This window comes from Parasteatoda tepidariorum, chromosome 3, assembly GCF_982258835.1.
Source record: "Parasteatoda tepidariorum strain Cologne lab strain chromosome 3, Ptep-v5.0, whole genome shotgun sequence".
Taxonomy (NCBI): domain Eukaryota; kingdom Metazoa; phylum Arthropoda; class Arachnida; order Araneae; family Theridiidae; genus Parasteatoda; species Parasteatoda tepidariorum.
In genome coordinates, this window is record NC_141757.1 from 86,207,046 (window position 1) to 86,231,846 (window position 24,801).

At 30.0% G+C, this 24,801-nt stretch overlaps 3 protein-coding genes across 3 annotated transcripts in view; 2 read left to right on the forward strand and 1 right to left on the reverse strand.

Moving 5' to 3' along the window:
* LOC107437141 (uncharacterized) overlaps positions 1 to 24,801 on the forward strand; it is a 134,821-nt gene that overhangs the window by 57,321 nt on the left and 52,699 nt on the right. The gene's annotated exons all lie outside the window — the stretch shown is intronic.
* On the forward strand, positions 298 to 8,188 carry LOC107444404 (uncharacterized). Its single transcript, XM_087159754.1, has 3 exons — positions 298 to 539; positions 3,216 to 3,308; positions 5,251 to 8,188. The coding sequence occupies exons 2-3, from the start codon at positions 3,257 to 3,259 to the stop codon at positions 7,680 to 7,682; spliced, it is 2,484 nt and encodes an 827-aa protein (XP_087015880.1). The 5' UTR covers positions 298 to 539; positions 3,216 to 3,256; the 3' UTR covers positions 7,683 to 8,188.
* Positions 11,419 to 24,801, reverse strand: part of LOC107444403 (uncharacterized) — a 38,249-nt gene continuing 24,866 nt past the window's right edge. The window contains exons 3-4 of the mRNA XM_016058528.5: positions 15,180 to 15,546; positions 11,419 to 12,407 (exon numbers count right to left, since the gene is read on the reverse strand). Of these exons, the coding sequence (XP_015914014.2) occupies positions 12,074 to 12,407; positions 15,180 to 15,546 (701 nt within the window). The 3' untranslated portion in view covers positions 11,419 to 12,073. The remainder of the gene's footprint in view (positions 12,408 to 15,179; positions 15,547 to 24,801) is intronic.

Consider the following 24,801-nt stretch of genomic DNA (forward strand, 5'->3'; position numbering starts at 1 on the left):
TTTTTAAAGCATTCGACGAATATTTCGGATAACTCAAACTGTTAATTTTGGAAAAGTTAAAGTGTTGAATAATATACAACTAAACTTATTTTGGAAAATAAATGTCTAATACCACTTTCCCAAGAAATTCATAAAACTGAGAGGTAAAAAAGAATTTGGCGACAAAAATTAGCGAGAAAACTTCTTTGATAATAAAAAATAAAGAAAAAAAAATACCCTTTATCTTCAACAAATTGTTATCTAATAAATAACCGTTATCACCATTTATATCTCAAGTAAAATGTATTGCTTCAAAACAATGAATCTTTGTGATTGAAATTGTAAAGCTATTTTTCATTAAAAGCGCAACATAAAAACTGTATTTATTATTATATTCATGTCGAGAGCAAAAAAAAAAATTTTTTTTAAATAATATTCCACATAAGTGGAGCAAATATGAAAAAGAAAACACAGTTGTTGTTGATTTAAGTATACATGCGTTTGAAGGCCACAGAAAAGAAAAATGCGTGTGCATGTTTGTTTTATTGATGTCAAAATAAGTAAGTCATAATACTATTTTCTTTTTAACTATTTTACTCTTCTTCGGTGTTTCGTTTATTTTTAATTATTAAAAAAATTATTATTTTTATGTATTCGCATTTATAATACGATTATTTCCATATTTTATCTTATATGTATAATATATGTTCGCATCTATAATGAGAATATGTCTATATTTTCTCCTATATGTGTATAGTATAAAAACGCATTGAGGCCGCGTGTTTGTTTTAATATCAAAACCATTAACTTGTAATTCATTTTTTCATGTCTGTTTTGTCTTTTTCGAGATTCTGTTAAATTAAATTTTTTTTGACAAAATCATAGATGGCAACGTTACTTTTAAAAAGTAACGAGTAAAAGTACAAGTATTTTTAAAAAAAGTAACGAGTAAAAAGTAAAAAGTTCGTATTTTAAAAAGTAACGAGTAAAAAGTACAAGTAAAAGTACAAGTACTAAACAAAAAAAGTAACGATTTAAAAGTACATTTCTAGGAAATCGAAAATTCAAAGTAACCTAAAATTTTATTGAATAATATTCTTATGTTCTTTAATGTTTTTGCCAAAATTGTTGCTATTTATTTATTTACTTTTAATTTTGAAAGTTATGGACATTAATTTATTTTTAAATTCGGAAGAATATTATGATATAATTTTATAATATAATCGTATAATATAATTCTAAAATCAAATATAATTTTAATATCATCAAACTTTTTATGGATTTGCACGAAAAAGAAATTTTTTCGATTGATTTTAATTTTTAGTTTATTATTTTTATTTATTTAAATTACCATTGATTTAAAATTGTTTTACTCTATAGAAACGCGTTTTAAAAGCACAAACATAAACAAAGCAAACACGGGGTTTCAGATAGCTTTGTGATCTTCGAGCTCGTAAAAAATAATTGAAGGAGCAGTATAAGTTGTAACAGAACAGTCTACAGTTTTATTTGTAACAATGGCTAATGCTGAAGTCATGCGAGAACATCCTTTTCCGAACATTTCTGCGTAACGGAATTTTAGTATCAGCGGCTAAATTAATACCTTCGAGTTTTCAAGAGTTAAAATAGTAATTATAATAGTTTTCAATAGCACAAATAGTTCTGAAATTCTTAGAAATTTGACTGTGCGTTGTTTGACAAGGTCGGGCATAAATATAATTTTAGTAAAAAATGTACTAGGTAAAAATGTATTTAGCTAAAAATGTATTAAGACAAAAATGTATTATTAGTGAGTTTAAAAAGAAAATTGAAATACTTAATAACAAAATCCAACATTTTTGATTTAAAATGTATTAAATTCAAAATTGATTAAAAAAAAGATTCAAAACTTATATGCTTTCCGTTTCGACATTTGAGCTCATGTATGCCATAAATTCTTCTGTGGCTGGTAATTGGCATAATGTTTTCAGCTTTAGAAAATTTAAAATCCCTGGTTTTTTTTCTGTTACGTTATTATTTATAGCAGGGTGTTCAGCTTGGACAATTCTTTCCAATTTTTTTGTAGCCTCCTCCCTAGCTTTTTCTTCCAACCAATTTAATTTGATGCAAGGTACAATTAAAATGCAAGGTACAAGATGCAATTAAAAAAACGTAAGCATTTTTTTAAGCTTACCGAGTGTTAGAAAAAAGTAACGATTTCATTCGACATTTCCGTTACAAATACTTGTACTTTTTCCCTAAAAAAGTAACGAAAGTACAAGCAAAAGTACTAAATTTAAAAAGTAACGAAGTACAAGTAAAAGTACGTACTTTTTACTTGTACCGGCGGTACAAGTAACGAAAGTAAAAGTACTGCCATATATGGACAAAATGCATAAAAAAAAATTTTTTTTTGCATATTCTAAATGTGATTATATTTTTATTCTATGAATTTTCCCATTTTTCGTTGTAAATAATTTTACTATGCAGAATGAAAAATAATATTTCACTTCAGTGTTTTTTATGTAGCGTTTTTAACTTTAAAAATTTCTTTTTTTACTGTCAGTTAAATAATTTTTTAATATTATTTTATCTAGAGGGTATAAATGATTTTAGCGTACTTTAATGGCACAGAAAGAGAAATCGATTAAACAATACTAAATGTCAACGACAGTGCATAATCTAGGCTAGCGGTTAAAATTCTTACTAAGTCTTTCAGGATATTTATTTATAGATCATACTAGAGATTTATTTTTGTGGCAAAACCTAAAAACCAACCCATCCTGTCTCGTACTAGTACTTTTTACTCTATGACTTGTGCTATATACATGGAAAATATAATTTATAAAATTCAAAATTACCTCATGATTGGTAAAAACATGTGTAAATTAATACACAATTTCAAAAATAAAATTTCTTAGAATATTTAGCCTGTAGGAAATTTCTAAGATTCCTTTCCGGTTTTAGAATCTTATTATTATTTAAACTCAGTTAACCATCGATAATTGTGTAATCCATGAGAATGTTAGCAAAATGAAAAGACAGTATAATTCAAGGGTCATATCATCTGATCAAGCTCAAAGTTGTGTTTTTTTAATTGTGTTCGATGGTGTTCTAAGGTCTGAAAAAAGTTGGAAACACAGCGAATCAAAATAATAAATGACGATAAAATTACTTTTAACTCTTTTAATTAAAAGAAATATGCTTGATAAAATAAGCAAAAATATTTTTTATTAAAATTTTCTTATAATTTTTAGGTTTGTGTCCTTGAACTTAATTTTAAATATTGTACAATTAAATGTTAAGCAAAAAGAAACATCAAGAATACGACAGAGAAATGGAAAATACAGGTATGAATTTTTGTCTGTTTCTTCTTTTCTGATATTTTAATATCTATGATATAAAAGTATTTTTTAATCATCATTCTTAATCGAATGATAAAGTTTCAGTTAGAACACCCCGTGTAGTAGAAGCACTCGAGTCAGTCTTTTACTGTCATATCCCCTTACAGCCGAATTTCGTCGTACTGTTCTAACAGACACGTCCCTCATTGATGCTTGCCGTTATTTCACACAATGTCACTTTTCTGTTAGCATCAAGGGTTCTACGCACATATCGACGTATTCGGTTATTAAGTGCAGGTGGTCGATGGTGGGGAGTCACCACGTTGTCGATGGTGGTAAGTCATGCCCGAAATAAGGTATTCTTGAAACTACAGATCTAAGAGTGCTGAATTTTGTCACAATTTCCGAAATGGAATGTCCCATGCTTCTATCTTCAACTACTATTCCACGTTCATAGTTTGTTAATTTTTGTCTTGCCGTCATATTTACATCAGAAACATTCTCAGATAACTTGAAAACAAATATAATTTCAGGCAGAGCACTACCTATATATATATTTTACACGCGATACTTCTGTCATATGTATATTTGCATATTGCTCTCCCATGACTTATGTCACCACAGTGTATGATATTAAGAAAATTTAAAACAGGATCGAAATGTAGTTTCGGGTGTGACAAAAAGGATTTGTTAGTTTTTCCTCGTAAGCGAGTTTATTAGCTCGTAAGTATTTGCAATTACATTGTCGACGAAAACTTCCTCACAAGATTGAATTAAGCAGAGCAAACTTGCGTTTAAAAAATAAACCTTATACTAATCTAGATATAAGGCATTTTTTACCTTACAGCAAGCTTCATGCAATGACTTTTCTCAAGCATGAAAACCGTATGCCAATCTCGATTTGAAGTTGTTTTATTGAAGGTTGTTTTACATGGCTTATGATGAGAACAACGGGCGTAGAATAGAGCACATTGTCACAGACCGAGTCGTAACGAATCGATCCAGTAGCTATAGTTTCAGAGTAAACGATTAGTGGTATTTAAAAATATTAGTTAACCTCAAAAAGGTTTTAATAAGCTTTTAATAACATTGCATTGTCATCAGTTTCAAAACGGATGCATAAGTCAAAGCGTGCTAGCACAACTAGTCCCAATAGAAATTGTTTTTAATGAGTTTAGCATTGTTTAATTATCCTCACAATGGGATATATACCTTTAATTGTAAATTAAAAATACCTAAACGATACTTCTGTGCCTCATTAAAGGGATTATATGGAGCGGCGGTAGCTCAGGGGATGGATCGTTAACCTCCCAATGAGATGGCCCAGGTTTGAATCTCAGAGGTGACTTGTTGATACGGATTCTGCTTCCGGCTCGCACCGACCACAGTGATGACATAAATTATCCTCATTGGTAGACGGATCATGGGTTATAATTTTCTCACCGTCAGGTTAACCCTGGAGGTTTAGGTTCTTTTCCTCTTCATGTTACGCAAATGCTGGTTAGTTCCATCGAAAAGTCCACCACGAAGGCTAGTTTGTCACAATACTTAAGTCAGGAGTTCCTTTGTCTTCTGGATAGGGATCAAAATTACATGGCCTCGGAGTTGAACATTGATAGTCGTAAACTCGGAATTGTGTCGGATATTCAACGCCAGTTATAAAATAAAATGAATTATATGAAACAGCCACTTGCTCGTTATATACTACCTGTATACCTGAAACAATAATAAGTTCCATTCTAGAGAAAAAATAATTGTATTTCTGCAGGAAAATGTGAATTTTTCTTTTTTGTAAATTTTCTTAAAGGTTGCTTAGTGGATGAACACAATAATACCGCATAAATGGTTCAAATTAAAACTTAAAATTCGAGTAAAGCCTATTTTTTCCAAATTCTAACTTGCTGAGTTATTTCTTCCCTAAACTAAATGTAGAACTTATATCTTTCAGGACATAAACGAAGTGGAGAGATATCCTGTAAGGTACAATGTAAGAAAGTGAAAATAGAGTCTTCAAAAAACGTATGTTATATAGACTATATATCACAACCACCTTCTTTAGAAAGTATAACTCTTACGTCAATATCAATAAGACTGTGGACTGAACCCGATATAAGTGAGGACGTAAAGCAGCACTCTATGCGCTATGGATCTGAAATTATATGCACCGATCCGAGAGAAGCTTATCATAAATTGGAAGAAAGAGTAACTGAGAAATTAGCAGATCTTTGCTTGCCTGATCTACTAAAAATCAAAGTATCTGATGTTATCAGACCCATTGGATTGCAGTTGCTGAGATGTTTCGATTCGAAAGACGATGAATATTGCAAAGTTAAAGATCTTTCTGAAAAGCATTGCACAGTTTATTGGACAGCTGAAGGCATCATCGATAAACGTAGATCACTTGTAGAACTGATCAAAAATGAAAACCAAGAAAACAGTATTTGTCAATTGTATGAGTTAGCGTGTAAATACTGTTTAGAGGAACATGTTTTTTCTTTATGGGAAAATATACCACTTGATAAAAAAATTACATATATTTCAAGCGAAAGAGCAACTTTATACAACCATTATGGTTATGATATGATAGATTATTGGACTGCTTATATAAATGATGAATTACCTAGTCTATTAAGTAAGATTAAGAAGACTGATCATCGTAATATCTATGACTGTAATTTAAGCATTCATCACAACATGGTTACGTTATCAATTTTTGTTTGTAATGAATTTAGTCTCCGATATTTTTGGCACAAATTGACTGCAGAACAGAAAGAAGCTAATATGGAAAATTGGATAGAACAAATTATACAGAAATATAATAGAGTATTAAGTAGAAAATATGAATACCAAAACTATCACGTATTTACTAATATTTTATGTTTTTTGCTATCTCATTTAAAGGATCAAAACCAGGTTTTTCAAACTCATTCTGAAACAATACTGAAAGCTTTATTTTTCGATTGGCCATATCAACGCTTCTTCATATCAACAATCAATTTAATGTTCGACTATCTTGAAGAGGACACATATACTAAAACGATGACATACATTGTTAGAGAAATCAAAGAAGGGAGAAACACTGTGGAATTGTTTAGGAAAATTTGGCGTAGAAGTCCAGTAAGACTTAAAAACGCATGTCTGCCAGTCATTGTAAATGGATGTCACGCCATTCGTAACTTGCTTTCTGTTGAAGACTTGGAAACAATCAATTTAGTACTAACTAGTTTCTCAGCCAATGATAAAAAGGAAGTAATATTTAACTTAATCGGAAGTGAAGAGCTGCGGAAGCTTTTATATCTAAGTAAATTTACTCTGCTTGATTCCTTGGCAAAAAATACTCTTCCATCTGATTGTGATATCAAACGTTTCAGAGAAAGTTTGGAACAGAAATATGGAGATGGACTGTACCATAAATGGATTCTTGGCAAGAATTTTCAAGCAGTAGACAAAATGTTAAAGTGGGTTATTGAAATTCCTGAAGAGATTGAGAGCTTTAAAAAAAATGGACTTAATAAGTTTTCAATATACACATCATTAATATGCTTGGGTGATTTTGGACTTATTGACCGATTTATGAATTGGTGTTTTGAAAGTGTAGATGAAAGTAATAGTTTTAAACAATCATACGTACGTAATTCTACTGCATGTATACAATTATTACAAGGATTAGGTCATTTGGGAGAAAACGGATGGGATTTTTTTGAGGAGTTTTTAAAATACAGCTCATTTTCTACGGAGATAGTTGCAAATTTTAAAAAATTATGTCTGGAACAAATAGCAAGTTTAGTAGATCGTTATTACTTCGAATTTGCTATGCATCTTTTACACTGGTGCTTGGATTCTTCCAAGGAAATCAAAGAATTTAAGAATGAATTGTTCCTGTCCGAGGAAGGAAGTAGAATTATTTTTTATGAAATGGACCGAAAATATCCTAACTGGAACAACGTGAAAAACATTTTGAAATGGTTTTCACCGCTTTCAAGAAAATCAGTCGACTCTTTAAAGCGAGATCTTGAAGATGATGAATTTTCTGAGGATGGATATGGTTATTCTCCTGCTAACAAAAAGAAGTTTTTCCTTCATCTACTTGATAATTTCAAAGCGTGTAACAGTACTTCAGATAGTGATAGCAGTTCTGGCGATGACAGAGAATTTATGGAGATATTGAACGACGCAGTAGGTGATGATGATGATGTTAATGAAGATAATGACGATGATGATGAATGCAAAAATGATTCTAGCGTAAATAGTGATCAATTAATTGAATTTGCTGGAGATTTGACGGACATTGACATTAATTGTACAGACACTGAAGATTACCTCAGTACCACTGACGATGAGCAAAATGCCACTGATGGTAATATTAGTAACATGATGTGAAAGTTTTTTTTTTTTTCGTTTAAAATGTGAAAGGCTTGAAAAATAGACTTCATCAATTTTACAGGTCTTATAGATTTTCATTTTCTAAAGTTATAAAAGAAAATTTGAATAGAATGGTAGTTTTATGAAACTTCATTTCCCACAGGATTTTGGTAAAAACCCAAATTTTTTCTGATATTAAGGTTTGAGAAAAAAATTCTTTTAAACGTTATATTCATTCCACAAGTAACTTAAAAATAGTATTATTAACACTTTGACGTAGACGGGACATCGGTGTACCTTTTATATATTTCTTTCTGACACTCTTAAATACAAACAAAAATTTTTTTGGTGTTTTTTCAATTATAAAAAAAAACAGTCAAAAGGTAACTAAAAAAATCTGTTCGATTATCTGAGCTATATTTGCATTAAAATATAAGTCTAAGAAATTGGGTTAGAAATTTTCCATTCATATTCAAAAACTTATCAATAATTTATTTTGTAGATTAAAGAAATTTCATTGATGAGTAACTGTTTCTTTTATTTCTAGACACCTGCCATTAAGTGCAAATTTAACAAAAAAAATATTGCTTCGTACCTTCAACACAAAAGAAGACAGCGGCAGTTTATGCTGTATATTATAGTCATAAATTATTAAAATGCTAAATATAATATTTTGCACTTATTTTTACGTAAATGAACACAAAATAATGAAAAAAGGTATAAAAAATATGTTTAATAAAAATTCTGCTTAAATATTTAATACTTTCAAGCATGGCTGCTGTTTGACTATAAATTAAACTTATTACTTGCAAAAATTCTTTTTAGAATACGATATTATAAGAATACATTAATAAACACGATTAGTATTAACCAATTTCAATTAACACGTTTAAACTTTCCGGAAAAACCAAGAATTATTATATTAAATATATAGAATTATTATTATAAATATAATTTATTTAATGTGTTATTGGTGTGGTAAAGTCCCTTAATACCACAGGGAGAATATTTCCTTACAATTAAATTTGTACTGGCTCAGTGTGTAGGAAAAGGAAATCCGTCTGCATGATCTTCATTAAACTATAAAATATTTTTTTAATCAATGAGGAATTGTTAAAAATTTAAAAACTTTTTTCGGCTATTCAATGTTTATTCTTTGAACTTTAAATCTAGTAAGTTAATATTTAATATTATGAGTTTGCCTTTTGGGCGACTGAGTTCAATATGTATTGTTTGTCCGATGCAGTATTATACGTATCTGCATGTTGAGTAAATAACAAAAACTAGTGTTTGTTAAAAAAAAAAAAAAAAGATTGAATAAATAAGATTAACAATCATTAGAGTTGTGTATGATCTTCAAATGCAACTCAACTCAAAACTGTCGACTAAATTTTTATTGTTTTGTTATATTGAGCAGGGCTCGAAAAAACTCAGAAATTTTACCCGTCCCCGAGGACGGCTTGTCCAACAATTCACCCGTCCTCCGTTGAAACTAACCCGTCGCTTTTAAATAAATAAAAATATAATTTTCTCCTATTTATTACAAACATTTATATAAATTGCACAATGAATTAGTCGTTACTAGGATTACATTATACCGTAATAAAAGAAATACTAGGATACTAATAGTAACCAAGCATTTCTTTTATGAAATAATTTAAATGACAAGGGTCAAGTTATCTGGAATGTCAAGTTATCCGAGGGTACTGCGTTTTTTAAATGAATCAATAATGACGTTTGCCAGTTCCACAATCAAGCCAATGATTTACAGAGGTTTCTGAACAGAAATCTGAAAGGGGTTTTCCATTTAGGTAGATGTTCATAATTGCTTTTAAAGCTTCTTATTTAAGACCAGTACGTATTGTGTTTTTTTGTAAGTTTATTGCTGCAAAGCCCCTTTCAACCGCTGCAGTACTCCCAGACAGAGAAAACATCAATATATGCGCAGTATGTTGCTGTATTGTGGGTCATTTTGCTGCCTTGTAACTTGCAAGACTCTTGTAAAATAACAAAAATTGAAAACGTATCACGAACATTAACGGGAAAATGGCCGTCCGCGCGGACGTCGGATTCTAGAAATTCGTTGTCCGCGGAGAATTTTTGACCGTCGAGGACGGGCGGACAGGCTGTTTTTCGAGCCCTGATATTGAGCATTTGCGAACATCAAATTATTTAAATTTATCAATTTTATTCCGAATGGCATATTATAGTTAACTGTATGAACAATTATGTAATTTCTATGAATGATATTAATTAAGTTTTATAAAAATTTTCGACCAAGGTAGCAATTTGGTACTACAAATATCTCTGTTTGTGCAATAAATTTTCTCGTTGAATCGGTATTTAATTCGTAGCTTTCAATTTTTTTAACTTTCACAATAATAATTCGTGAGAAGCAAGGTTTTATACAATAGTAATTGTAATTTACAAATCTTGCCAAAATATCACCGACACCCTGTCAGTCAGAGAAATATTTTAAATATGGTATATGATCGTCTCTAGCAGCTACACAACTCTCGCACCGGTGTTTCATATTGCTTGCAAGGGTCCTTAATAATCCCTGAAACAACAAAATCCATTCTTGCACCGAGCCACTCTTGACCGTCACATACATGTTCGATGGGATTAATGTCAGGAGACATTGCAGACCATTCCGATTGTTGAATATCCTTCTATTGGAGGTATTCGTCCACCTCATTAAGTCCGTTATCATTAAGATAAAATTTTGTCCTCATGCTTCACGGAAAAGTTTCATATGGGTTTCAAAGGTTTTGTCTCCGTAACACTGTCCTATCAGAGTACCTCTATCGTTCACATAAAGGTCGGTATGCCCGTGCACCACGATCACTGTCAAGACCATCAGATCACCTCGACCATAGTCAGTTTTTTTAAAACAATGTTAGAGGGTCGATATCGACTTCCTGGTTCTCTCCAGATGAGAACGCGTCTTAAGTAGCTGTTTAGACTAAAAATCATAACTCATCATTGAAGAGAATCGGCCCCCAATTTTTCTTTATCAAAGACAGGTATTCTCAGATCATTATTTTGGTCGTGGCTCACAACCAAGGGATGCACACCACAGAACTCCTGGTATACAGGCAACCTGTATCAAGTCTCTGGACAACAGTTATTTCTGAAATGAGGCAGTTACGATGTGAGATGAGACAGTTACGTCTCTGTAACTAACTTATGCCTCTTGGTCAGAAGTCTTAAAAAAAAGTCTGAAGCAGGTGTTCTGGCCTTTTTGCGGCCCTGACCAGGTTAGCGGACCCCTGTGTCTCTCAGTGCACTGACTCTACAGAGTGGACACCCATTTTTTTAGAACACCGAAGTTTCTGTAACAGGTAGCCTGTGAGTGGCCCACCTCGAGTCTCTAGTCGAGGACAACTGGATATATTAACGATGGGCAAGCTAAGAAAAATTCGAAAAGAAAGAAAACAATTGGGATAAACTACATTTCAAAATGTCTCTACGCTACTATCTTCGGTGAGCAAACGAGGTACCTCTACACAAACGATCACAGCGCTACTAATGACGTCACAGGGGACTACTTGACAGAGGTGCCCGCGCTTTGTTTTCGTCAGTGTTGTTTAATGACCAAAGAAATTGTAACGTAGCCAAAATAATGCAATAAAAATATGCAAAACAATAGTATGCATTTTCTTTTTTAATTTTGAAGTTAGATAGAATGAATTAGAAATGTTAGTTTATCAGAATTAAATGAAATGAGCTATATTTAATTGTACACAACACAAAGCATAAAAAAGGTTTATTACATGTTACTAGACTACATAATTAAAAATATGTATATGATACTTGCTATAAAAAGGAGTATGATGTATGATGATCATAATAATGGTAGCATATAATATTTAAGGTTGTCAGTGATGACCATACTTAGCATATATTGTTAAAATCCTTGTTTAAAAAAAGTATGCATCCTATACAGTTGTATATGTACTGTAAACTATCTATCTATGTCTGGGATATAGTCTGCAGAAGGTCAGAAGTTGACTGTATACCCGCGTGGCATACACCGGTACAAGTAATGTAGATGCACAAATGACAAGTTTGTATCCTTGCATGTTGGGGTGTCAAGAATCATATATGGTTGTAAAGCATCAACAAGTTGCAAATTAGCATTAATGCAGAAAAACGACAAATGCGAATCGCTGCCGTGGAAGGAGGGATCGAAAACATATAAATCTGCTTATGTTGCCAGAAGAAACAGGATTAGAAACGTGCTTCATTAAGCAATTAAAAAGGTTTTATCCCGCCTTTCTCACTAGTAATTCAAAGATTTCAATGTTATTATTTTTTATTTTGATTCCAATATTACTTAAGGCTCGTGTATATACCATTTTTTAACTTTGCCTTTAAAAAGAGCTCTTATAGTAACTGCAGCAATGTTATAATGAATTGTTCATTCTTTTAAAAAAATACTTTGATTTCCGAGTATTATTCTTTCTTCGGGATTTAAGTAAGTTGAGGATCTTAACGCTGCTTGCTCGTCTCTGGTGAAATGTAGGTCTGTGAAAATTTCTCTTGGCATCTTGTATTGCGTTGTTATATGTCAACGCCATTTTATCTTCAATGATCTGCTTCAGAACAAAACCCATAGTTTTGTTAAATAATTCATCGGGAATCTTTTCTAGCATCTTCAGAGGCTGTCCTTCGAACCACCAAGAGTAGATGTCGAATGATGTAATGTTTACTCTGTCAATTGATGGCCCACCACCATTGCTGAAACGACAAAATTTGCTTAGATATGTGTTATTTCTAAAGAAGTATACAAATCATTGAAAATAGTTTTGACATTTGATTTTAGCTAATTGAGAAAAAAAAGAGATTATCAGGATATCAATGAAAATACGCCATTACTCTGCACTGAATATGCTGTACTTTTATACACATACACCGAGATGAAAGTACTATAGGCAAAAGTACCAGAAGATGGGGAAATCTACTCTTCTTTCTTTATCTATGAGAACACCAAAAAGCTTCGACCGAATTGAATAAGTAATTATTTTTGTAAAATTAACAACGAAATATGGTTTTAAAATATGTGATACAACTTGATTAATGCGATAAAATTTGGCAATTTTTTTATCTTGATATGTTAGAGATTTTATTTTGTATCACAAGACAAAATTAATAACAAATTATATTACCCAACAATAATCGTCCGGAAAACAAAATGTGATGGTAAAAGGAGAGAAAACATAATTTAATGGGGGATGATCCTCCACAATGCCGGAGTCTCACTTTTAATAAATCCTGTTTAATAGTACAAAGTGAAATTTCTGAAAAACTCTTGATCGTTTTGAACTTTCTTTTAAAGAATAGAAAAATTAATTTTTGATTTATTGTTTAATTTTGCAATTTTTTTTTTCATTTTAAATTTCTGCTCAATTGTTCCATTTCTGTTTCAATTTTTTGGTGCTCCTCAGACAGTTGTATTGATAAATTTTGATTTGACTGCATTAATGCAATATTAGAAAGCACTCCCTTTTTGTGGATATAATCGTGTGAGCTGATGAAGAGATTATTTTTATCTTTTCTTTATTTTGATTTACGGCTTTATATATATATATATATATATATATATATATATATATATATATATATATATATATATATATATATATATATATATAGCATACCAACGGTGCAAAAAAAAATTTTCTCAGGTTTTGCACCCAAGAAAATATTTATTCAAACGTAAAAATAATCGTGTATGTAGCTCTATTTCATTTCATTTTTTTTGTATTTTGTGAATATAATTTAGCATGTGCGTATCAGAAATTTTCTCGAAGAAATTACCCGATTTAACTTTTTGAAACCACTCACTCATTTTGGACGAAAATATTTACACACACATTTGTAAATTTTAAATGTAAATATCTATTGTCTGGTGGTTGTAGCAGACAAATCTCAATTTTCTCATTGAATATTTTGTGTGCTACTATGTAAGTTTTAATACCAACCTTTTTAAAGTTTTACATCTTCGCAATTAGATATCTGTTGCACATTATTTGTTTAATGCATAGGTGCACATTAAAGTTATTGTAGCCCGAATTTTTATTATTTATTTAATATTTTTAAAAGTATTATTAATAACAATTAAATATTTTTAAAAATCTACTTCATATTTTAATTTGTAATTCAATACTTTTGTTTTGTACAACTCATTAAAAATCCGACAGTAATATTTAATGTTCTGTCAAACATAAAAAAGCCCTTCATAAAATTTTGATAAAGTTGTGGCGCGCCATTTGATTTGTGTTTTTAATTGTGGCCCTCGGCCTCATGTAAGTTGGAAACCCCTGATATATACAATCGACTGCAAAGCATTTTATTTAGTTTAAAATTTAAGAACTGAAATAAAGTGAGTAATCCATACTATCCTTGTGGTATCTAGATATAAATGTTTTTCTTAATGCACTTTTATCGTTTTTAATGGGTGAATAGTTTCTGAGTAGAGAAATTCAAAAGAAGTCAAAATTTTAACTTTTTGTTGTAATTTGTTATTTAAAATTACATAATTTCAAATGATTTAAAATTTTCTTTACATTACAATAAATTTTTAAAATTATTGTTAAATATTAGATGAAAAACGAGTTTTAATACTATGTAAGAAGCGTCTTAGGCGCATTAACATACTATCATCGATACATATTAATTTCTATATTTAAAGTAAATCCCATCAACCATTTAAATTGCATCTTAAAATGTGAACTGAAGCACTGTTTGGCACTGTACTGTTGGCACTAAGCTAGAATTTCATAAAGTGTGGGTCGCATGTCCTTCAGAAGGAGTCACCAAATCTGTTTTGATATTTTTGTCAGTCACTTCAGTTTTACAAGCATCGAATATTTATTTTTGTTTAGGAATCGCAAAAGTATTTCGATTTCTAAGGTTTTCATTTAGTACATTTTTTGTATGAGAAAACATTTTGGCCTTAAATCACAGTGATTTAAAGTGTGGATCAAATCTAAATAAGTGCTCTGTCTACCTTTGGTGACTATTTTGCCAATATTTGATAATTTAATTAAAAATAAACGCACCTTTCCCATTGATACAGCGAAAACACAAGTTTTTCACATGAATGCTTTTTGATGGCTACATGTTATTCGAATACGTAGGGATTTTTTTATGTTGAAGATGGAACTTAAGGGTAGTTTTTTCACAAACAGTCTAAAATTAAATTGTGCATTGAACAAGCGTTATGAAAATTATGAAAATTTTTCCATAATGTTATCCATTACATAATGTTATGATATTTTTACATAATGTAAAGATATCATATCTGTGCATTCGATTTTACATGTAAAGGAACCACAGATATTGTTATTGATATATAAGCAAACAAATGCGCAGATTTACTGCAGGAACTAGAATGCTGAAAAAGAAAGTGTGTTTGTTTTTATTTTCCATAAATTTACAGCTTTAAAGAAACTCTGCTCTAAGCAAATCAATTTAAGTTACTCTTCAAGTAATTTAACAATTACTTACGTTTCGTTGATGAAATAAACCTCGTAGAAAACTTGGGCACTTATATCCATACTTCCATTTATGGTGTAGCTAGTGAAAGGAGACCAGTGGATTGTCCAGTTATATTGAATGTCCAGAGGGACGTCATCATGAAAAATAGCATATATATCATCACTTTTTCTGGTTAAAGGACAAATGCATTCAGAATCCATGGTATCATCATAATAGTACTTCAGAATCCCACCATGGAAGGAGGCATATAAATCAAAGTCTGGCATTGGAATTGAGTCTGCCATTTTGCTTTCTATTGCATCATAGAGGTCTATAACTTGATTTCTGGGATCCGTTTGATTATCGTAATAATAACATTCGTTATCTGAGCAGTCACCTGAAATTTAAAAAAAAAGACCCTATAGTAAATTTATTGAATGTATTGCTTTGATAAAACAATATTGGTTCGTTCTCACCTTTTGTTTGAATTATATTATTTCATAATTTAGGTGTTATGCAATTAAATACCTCAAATACTATAAATAGAGTCTAATTAAGGTTTACAAATAGAGTCTAATTAAGGTTTAGGGAAGCTTTTCAAAGTAACAAACCGGGATTTAAAGGAATTTATTTAGGGTTGTCTTGGATGACCATACAGGACAAAATTTCTGTGGCGGGTTTTCGCATAAAAAGATAATAAAAAAAAGATACAAAAAAGAAGAAATTTAAATACTGATGTTTAAACAAGTGTGGTACTGCTTCCGATGCTGTATTTTACGATGAACTAAATAAGTACAAACACGAGTTGGTAGAACCAATAGCTGAAAAAGTTATAAGAGTTTTACGTTAGAAAAACGTTTGATTTCTACCTATTTACACATTTGAGAATGCTAATTTAGACAATAAAATATTATTTATAAAGTATATTATTTATAAAGTATATTATAAGCCTTAATAGGACTTTATTTTAGATCTGGCAAACAGTTAAATGAGCTTTTCAACCACCATTGAATTTTATAGTAAATTAATTTGCGATGGCGTGAAATCTTCTTCAAGTGGAAAGTGTTGTAGCAAGAAGTGAATTTTATATATGTTAAACACTATTATATTGTTAAATACTATTATATTATTAAATACTATTCGAATAATCGTACACAAAAATTGATGGTGGTTAGGAATATGTTATCAGTATGTTTCTTATACCTTGCAACATTTCGATTAATATTACATAGTATAAATCAGGGATGGCGAACCAATGGCACGCGTGCCATTTATGGCACGTGACACAATATTTTGGGCACGCCACCAATCATAATTGTTATTGCTCTATGAATTGTTATTACCCAAATGTCACACACTATGAAGCATATGTAACAATTAAATTAAAATTCACAAAAACCAAACAAAATAATAAACAACTAGGAGGCTCAGCCCCCTGCTCGCTAACGCTCGCCAACCCCCGAGAATTGCTACGCAATCCCATGTGGTTCACGCCGTGAACCATGGCTCGCTGCGCTCGCTCGCCAATGAGCACAGTGTTCTAGCACAAAGACATAATATATTATCATCAAATACATAGTATTTTATCATCAAAGACATAGTATTGTACTTATGTAGATGAATTCTACCAATGTTCTTATTGGCTTTTAAAAAAGTATATTAGCTATTTAGATTGTACAGTCAGCAAAAAAAAAAAAGATATCACCCTGAATAACTTTTGTTATAATGATCGGATTTTCACGATCTAAGTGTCAATCTTAATGGTTCCCGGGGGTGACCTCAAATATGCTAATTAATTAGTGCTAACTATTAATTAAGTTACGAAATCTGACACAAAAACGTACTTTCTCTGAATAAACATGTATTTTTTTTTTACATATTTGGATTCCTAACCTTCAAAATATAGGGGGTAGCCGCAATCTGGGAAATGTGGTCCCCATAGTTTGGTCAGGAGAGCGATCCAAAGTTCGTACCCCTTAATGTTAATTTCGCTTTTTGCGTTTTCAGTCATATTTTCAAAACTAATGAAGCAATTCAAAAAAAATTGCACCCACTCATAAAACTCATTTACCCAAAGATAATTTCATGAAAAAAATAATTTTTAATAATTATTAATTATTTTTTATTATTTAATTAAATTGAAGATGAAAAAATTTTGAATTATAAGGTATGAATTTTTTTATACCATAATAATCTACATATTTTTCTATAGAAAAATCTAAAGTTTCAACTGTTTTTATTTATTAGAAGCTGAAAAAAATTAAAATTAATTATTTTTAAAAAAATAATTTGGCGACAATAAAAAAATGATTAAATGGGGCGATTAATATTAAAATGTGATAAACTTGCGAGGAACTTGACTTCGCGCGCGTAGTGTAAAATTTCATTCATATTTTTTTCGCTAACAATCGTTTGCTAATCTTTTTATTTTTATTTCTTTCAAACTATAAAATACGATGTTTCTTTTTAGTCATTTAATAATGTATTTGTAATTTAGTAAAGAAATTATGAATAAAACATTTTGAATAAAAAACACTTTATTCAACGAATGTCTAGTTTTATAAAGGCGTGCTTCTGATAGAATATGATTATGCACCAGATTGTGCTTACTTAATGTGATTATTTTTTAATTTTTGATTTTCTTTTTCAATAACTGATACAATTTCAATAATATACACACGTATACATAGATTTGGAATAATATATTTATCAATTTCTTGAATATATATTTTATAATTATTAATACGAATGCGTAGTCAACATTTTTAATCATCTTAAAACTTCCCCCGGTGGCTGAGCGGTAGCGCTTCGCCCTGTCGTTCCTCGGGCCGGGCAAGGCTGACTCAGCCTTTCATCCCTTCAGTGGGTCGATAAATAAGTACCAAGCATGATTGGGAACTAAACACTGGGGGTTCCGCGTTCGGCTGACCACCTGACCGGATCATCTGCTCCTGCACCCCAGAGCCCTAGGTCCAGAAAACTGAGATGGGCATAGTAGGCCTTGGCCCTCCATGGGCTGTCGTGCAGCTGAGTTTAGAGTAGAGTTTTTTAAAACTTCTTTACATCTTATATATCGCCTTAATCTTAAAATAAATTTGTAAATTACCTGTCTATGCGTGTTTCGCAGAATTATTTTTCTAACTTTTTTATTGAATTTTAATGCAATTTTTTTTAAAATTCTATTATGTATATTTTTTTCCAATAATATACTAATCAATTGTTTAAGTACTTTAATTTATGTTTTTCTTTAAAATAAAATTACTTTTTAAATTATTGCTAAGTTCTTATTGAAGGAAAACTTAAAATTATTGCCAGCTATCTGAGAATTAAATCTTGTTAAGAAATTAAAAATATTCTACTGATCACACTCAATATCATTCGAAGCAGAACAGCTGACTATTTACTAAAAATACTATTGTTTACGAAAAATGAAGATAAATTATTAATTTTATTTTTTTTATTACTTCTTATTTATTCGAGTAATGAAAAGTAAATGCGTATGTGCGCACAGGGGAAAAATTTAACAGATTGTTTTGTTTTTTAAATGAACAAAAAACTATGGGCATGCAATTTTAATTCAACATTCAAAGTTAATCTTGTGCGCTAACCCTTTTAAGTTACCCTTTTGTCTTAAAAAGTTGAAAATATTTTCTTTAAAAGTTGTTTGTATAATTTCTCAACTTTTGCACAGTTCAAAAAAATATTGCTATATCAGGAAAATGTTCGATATGCCTTGTTTTGTTAAACAACTACTAAAATAAAAAATTGCAAAAAGATTTGAAAAATGTGCTATTTTTAGAATCATCATCTCAAAAATTGTTCTTTTACTCCATTTGACTTTTTTCTTCTTAAATAACTTATAATCATAGTTTTAACACACGTTTTGAAGAAATTATGTATACAAATTCTCCTAATATTTCGTAATAAAAAAACAAGAATATTAATGATTTATTTATACAGTGAAACCTGCCAAGTTGACCACACTTGTAAGTTTTACACCTGAATAAGTTGACCTCAATTATCAAGAACGGAAATTTTCCTACATAATAAAGAAGCAAAACCTTTGTAACTTGACCACCTGTCTATCTTGTATGTTGACCACTGAAATAAGTTAATTTTGTCTAGGAGTATTATGAAATTCTATTCTAAAACCCTCATAAATTGACCAGAAAAAAAAAATTCAGAAAATTTTCTGTCATTTCGCAATGTATGTTAATATTTCACTTGTTTGGTGAAATAGTGTAAAAAGCTAATCTAAACCTTTTTGTGAGTTGACCATCTGGGGAAACTGTAGGGAGTCAGCTTATGACCATTTCTTTCATTCATTCATTGAAAACAGGTGTGTTAGTTGAAAAGTTGCTCTTCCAGTTGCAATAGTGAGCAAATAGGCTTGTATGCGTAGTAATAACAGAATAAATTTTAAAGTGTTAAAATAATTTTGTTTTGTTAAAGTTTTCAATGTTTTCGTGTTCTGATATTTTAAGAAATTATTTTTATTAAACACTTCACATGCATAACTAACAAAATAATTTTTTTTTAAAAGTTAGTTAAATATTAAAATTATTTCTGTGTAACAAATTGAAGTTCGTTTAGGTTTAAACACATTTCTTGAGATATTCATTTGGCCATTTGCTAAATCAAATTTTTAAGTCAAGTAAAAAAAAAAAATTTTAATGTATAGCAACATGTAGGAAGCGAAAAAGTAAACAATGTCCCACCCCTTCTATTGTCTACGATAGGTACTCTGTCCGCCACAAAGTCTGCGGCAGTCTGGTGCTATGGAAACAAGAAGAGAGCATTTTAGGGAGGGTGGCTTCGATGAAGAGGTCTCCTTTTCTTTCGCCTTCGATGATAGCTTGTATGGGGAGTATACCAGATTGGCTGACTCAGCCACCAGTAGGAGACTTATTTAATCTGATTCAAGAACTTTTTTAAGATTCGCATGAATACTTCTTTCTTACTTAAAATAATTCTCTCGATTCAATCAGTTGTTATTTTTTAAATACAAAGGAAAAAAAGTGAACAAATTCTGACATTAAGGGTAGTACAGGTTTTTTTAATATTACTTTTTAATTTTACGATATTTATTATGAATGTTCATTGATTGTTAGATAGTTTAATTTCTAAACTTGCACATTTTTTAAAGCAGTTAATTTCTTTTATTACTTGAATTTTCTGGAAAAAGTGAAGAGCTTAAACTTAATAACTCTGATTTTAAAAGGAGATAAAACTTTTGCTGAAAATAAAAATAGTTCACGTTATCTGTGCCGGAGAAATATTAAATATCTTTGTTTTGATTATTAATTTTTAAATATTTCATTTATTTATTTATTTTTTTGAAACTGAAAGCAAGTGACCGCAACTAGGATGAAATCTAAAACTATCAACGATGATTTTTATCAGCACCCATCAAATCATCTGAAATTATCTGAAGTTTTTTTGTTTAAATTACGTTTTCTTATTCATATTTTATTGTAACCTGTACAGTTTTTTTCACTATTTATTAAAAAAAGTTTTTATTAGCAAATTTATTTTTTTCTTAATAACCAATTTACTATGTATGATAAATTTATAGATGAGTTATTTATTAATAAAACATTGAGCTGCTTTAAACAATTTTATACAATTTCCATACATACATATAAATTTTTTTTCTAAAACAGAAGCTTTTGAAAAAGAGAAAAGAATAAAAAAAAAAGGAATCACACGCTCTAAACGATGTTTCAGGCGCGAATGCTCAAACTCTAGGGCTAATACAATAGATCGAAGAAAGAAGTCTCCTTTTCTCCCACCGAAACCAGTCTTAAAGAGGGACCCCGCACCCCTACTTGAAATAATCATACCTCGTTACCATAGTCCCCGCCACCCCTCCAGACGAATGGCGGACAGAGTACCTATCGTAGACAAACAGTACGTTGGCCACTAAAACAATGCACATGAAGTGGTCAACTTACCCAAGTTTTACTGTAATTGTTTCATTGAACCAGAGTAGTTAATTGTTTTCGTAATAATCGGCCTTACAACTATTTAACTTAGATTCTTTGGACTAGGCGTCACTTCATGCATGTCTTTCGAGATTAAAATTTCAAAGATAAAATGTAAAAATTACAGGAATGCGTAAGCTGGTTTCAACTAACAAAAAAAAAGGGACAAAATCGTTGGCAAAAGAAGTTATCTCATGAAAAGAGTGTCAGAGTTGAAAAAGTATTGTAAAAACTGTAACAATTGTTACTCTTGTTTAATTAAGGGTATTATAAACCTAATTTTCGTTTAATCATGTTTTTTAAAGAACTAACGAAAGGAGTGTGTAAATAACATCAACTCTTTTTACTGCAAACTAAGTTTACTTAATATCATTTGCAAATATTAAGAAGTACAAATTCTTGACTTGCTCCTTAAAATAAAGTTTTATTTTAATCGTAGTTGAAGAAGTACGGATATAGTTAAGGGAGGTATGCGACATTCGGAAAAAAAAAGTCGTGTGATAGAGATAGTTTTAAACAGAACGAATTAGTTCTTTTAATTGAAATGCTGACAATATCATTACAGCATTTTGGTTAACAAGTGCCATGAAAAAAGGTTCTGAACTTAAGACATGGATTTTAATATATTTTCCTATTTACATACCTCCTTGATCTCCGCACCGTTTTAATATTCTGTAAAGCATAAAATGAAATAATGTTGAATAAAAAAATAGATTTCAAATGAAATATTTTATTTTCCTTAATACAGGGTATCTGTTACATTTTAGATTTTCAAATTCATAACTTTTCAGTCTAATTCCAAGAATTTTCATGATTTAACGAAGTTACTATTTTCTCCGATAAAAACAGAATAATAAATTCAAAAAGCATTATAATCACATTATATAAAATAGGTATAACCAAAACACTGCAGTAAGAACGCACTTTAATACAAAACCCCTCTATTTAAGCTTTTAGCTCAATTTCCGCTTTTGGTTTCATATTTTGTAATGGGCTGTTGCTTGGCTGACCGCCTTTTTAATAAATAGAGGCATTTGATTGGTCGTTTACATCATCGCTTTCATCGTTATCGCTTAATCGTTTTGTCAGGTTTACTAGAATGGCGTGTTTAGCATTTTTGTTTGGCGCAATCTTAATAACGCGCATGCTCAGTTTGATAATTTATTCAAACCAATCGAAGTACTTCGTAGACAATGAATATAGAAGCTTGTATCCCCTCCTTAGCTTGTGTATACTCAAACAAAGACATAAAGATGGAAAGATCAATCACTGTACCAAACAGATGTCAGGGTGAACTTTGACACTGGACACATCACCGGTCTCTATTTTTTTATTTGATTTTCATAAATTGTTATGATAAATAATAACATTCTGTCTCTGTACCAGAAAAATCTGAACACATTTTTTTAAAGATTTATAATTTGTAAATTTTAAATGAAAAAATTAATGTATTTTAAAAAATTGATTTTTATATTGTTCTGAAATTCAAATACTTGAAATAAATATTAAAAAAACAATTTAAGTGCTTATTAAAAATATTTAAAAAATATAAAAATAACTAAAAAATAAATAAAATAATTAAAATAAAATGAAGAACAGTTCTATAAGCAATCTAAGCTGCCCAAAGCATTTAATTTCATGAAGAACAATAAATTGGAAAATGTTAATAATTGCTGAGATAGAGTCTCATAATTGCCTGTTAGCGTTCAGTTAGTTAGTTATTAAAACTTTTTCATGGTTTTCATTTGTGCGTAATGTAAATTCTAATTATTTTCATTCAAAAAGTCTTTCAAAATATAATTTCATTCCTGTATTTAAATTACAAGTAACTTTGATATCTGTGTTGCCTACAAAAATTCAAAAAAGTACAAAAAAAAAATTTAGAGCATTTCACAGCATTTACTATTTATCAAAGATGATAAAAAATAATTATTGATTATTAAAAAATAATTTTATTGCGATAATCAACATTAAGCTTGAAACCTATTACTATTAAGCAATTTAAAAGACTTTTTCGTGGTTTTCCTTCGCATGTAACACAAATTTGATTACTTTAATTTAATCTTCATTAAAATAAATTATTCTTATAACTTTCATGAATATGATTGTATTCTGATACTTAAATTGTTAATTACTTTGATCTCTGAATTGAATTAAGCATAATAAGGGTGTTTCATTACATTCACAAAATAAAAAAGCTCACACTTTGATTTCTGGGTTGAGTTAATACGAAGAGCTTTTCGTTCTGTTCAGAAAGATGGTACCCTATCTATTAAGGATAATAATAATGAAAAAATGTCTATTTATAATTTTATTCCGATACTTAAATTGCAAATTATTTTATTTTATATACCAATAACAGCAATCTGAAAAACATTTTTGTCTGTTTTTCATAGCGTGTAACGCGAAATTTGATAATTTTAATTTCAATTTAATCTTGATTATAATTAATTATTTTTGTAACTTTCGTAAATATGGTTTTATTCCGATACTAAAATAGCGAGTTACTTTGATTTTCGGTTAAAAACTACAAAAAATTGAAGAACATCTCGTTATAGTCACAAAGAAGTCTCTCAAAGATGCTGAAAAATGATTCATTATAAAAAAAAAATTCATTGCGATTACTGAACTTTTAAATGGAATCAAGCCATCTGAAAGATATTTTCGTGGTTTCCCTTCACGTATAATGCAAAATATGATTGTTTTCTCAAATTTTTATTCAAGCAAGGAAGAAAAATATTTATACCATTATTAACCACTCCAAAAATCAGAGTAAATGCTTTATTATAAAGCTGATACGCCAAGAATTTGGAATTATGATGAACTTGCCTGTATATTTTGATTCAATAGACTGATTTATTTTCTGCTTCCCTTCTTACCATTCTTACCCTTCTTACCATTATAAGTGAAAAATGACTCTTCTACATTACTGTTAGAAAATTTGACGGTTCATCAGGTTGTCATCTAAATAAAATTCGAGCAAATAGTATTGTATTTGTAATGGCGAAAATATCCAAATGATAAAATAAACATGAACTTTTTTTACAGTGTTAAAATTAAAAAGCTTAAGTACTCGGGTTCCTATGATTTTATTATTTTACTAATAACTTATTCTAGTATGTTATACTGAAATATCTGATATATGTTATCTTGAAATATCTGATATATGTATTTTGAAATATCTGATATATGTATATTGAAATATCTGATATATCTGGAGAAAAAAAAATTTCTAACCAAATGTTCTTTGAGTCAGGAAGAGACAAAAAATACCTGTTGATTTTTTTGAAATATACTTTCTATCACAAACGCTTTAAAACTTTGTTCTCGATAAAAATAATTTCAGATGATTTTAATCCTTCATCTCTTATTAACCTCGTTATATCATGCTTTTGATCAAAGTTCACCAGCGTGTGCGTTCTTTCTCTCCTAAATATTAATTTGATCCCTACACACGTTTTTTATTCCATTACTTATAAGGATTCGTAAAATATATATTAACGGCCCGGATTAGAGAACAACTGAATTATCTTCTTCAAAAATGGCAGTTATTTAATTTAAATTTGATATTTTTGTGTGTGATCATATCTCAGAGTCAACCATATCGGTGTCACGTATCAATGACATCCAATAAAAATCTAACTGTCAATGAACTTATTAACTGAGGT

What these genes read in the sequence shown, in the direction of transcription:
- LOC107444404 (XM_087159754.1), top strand. Translation starts at nt 3,257, where the DNA reads ATGTTAAGCAAAAAGAAACATCAAGAATACGACAGAGAAATGGAAAAT. An exon ending in CAGAGAAATGGAAAATACAG is followed by an intron (nt 3,309 to 5,250) that starts GTATGAATTTTT and finishes TATATCTTTCAG; the next exon opens with GACATAAACGAAGTGGAGAG.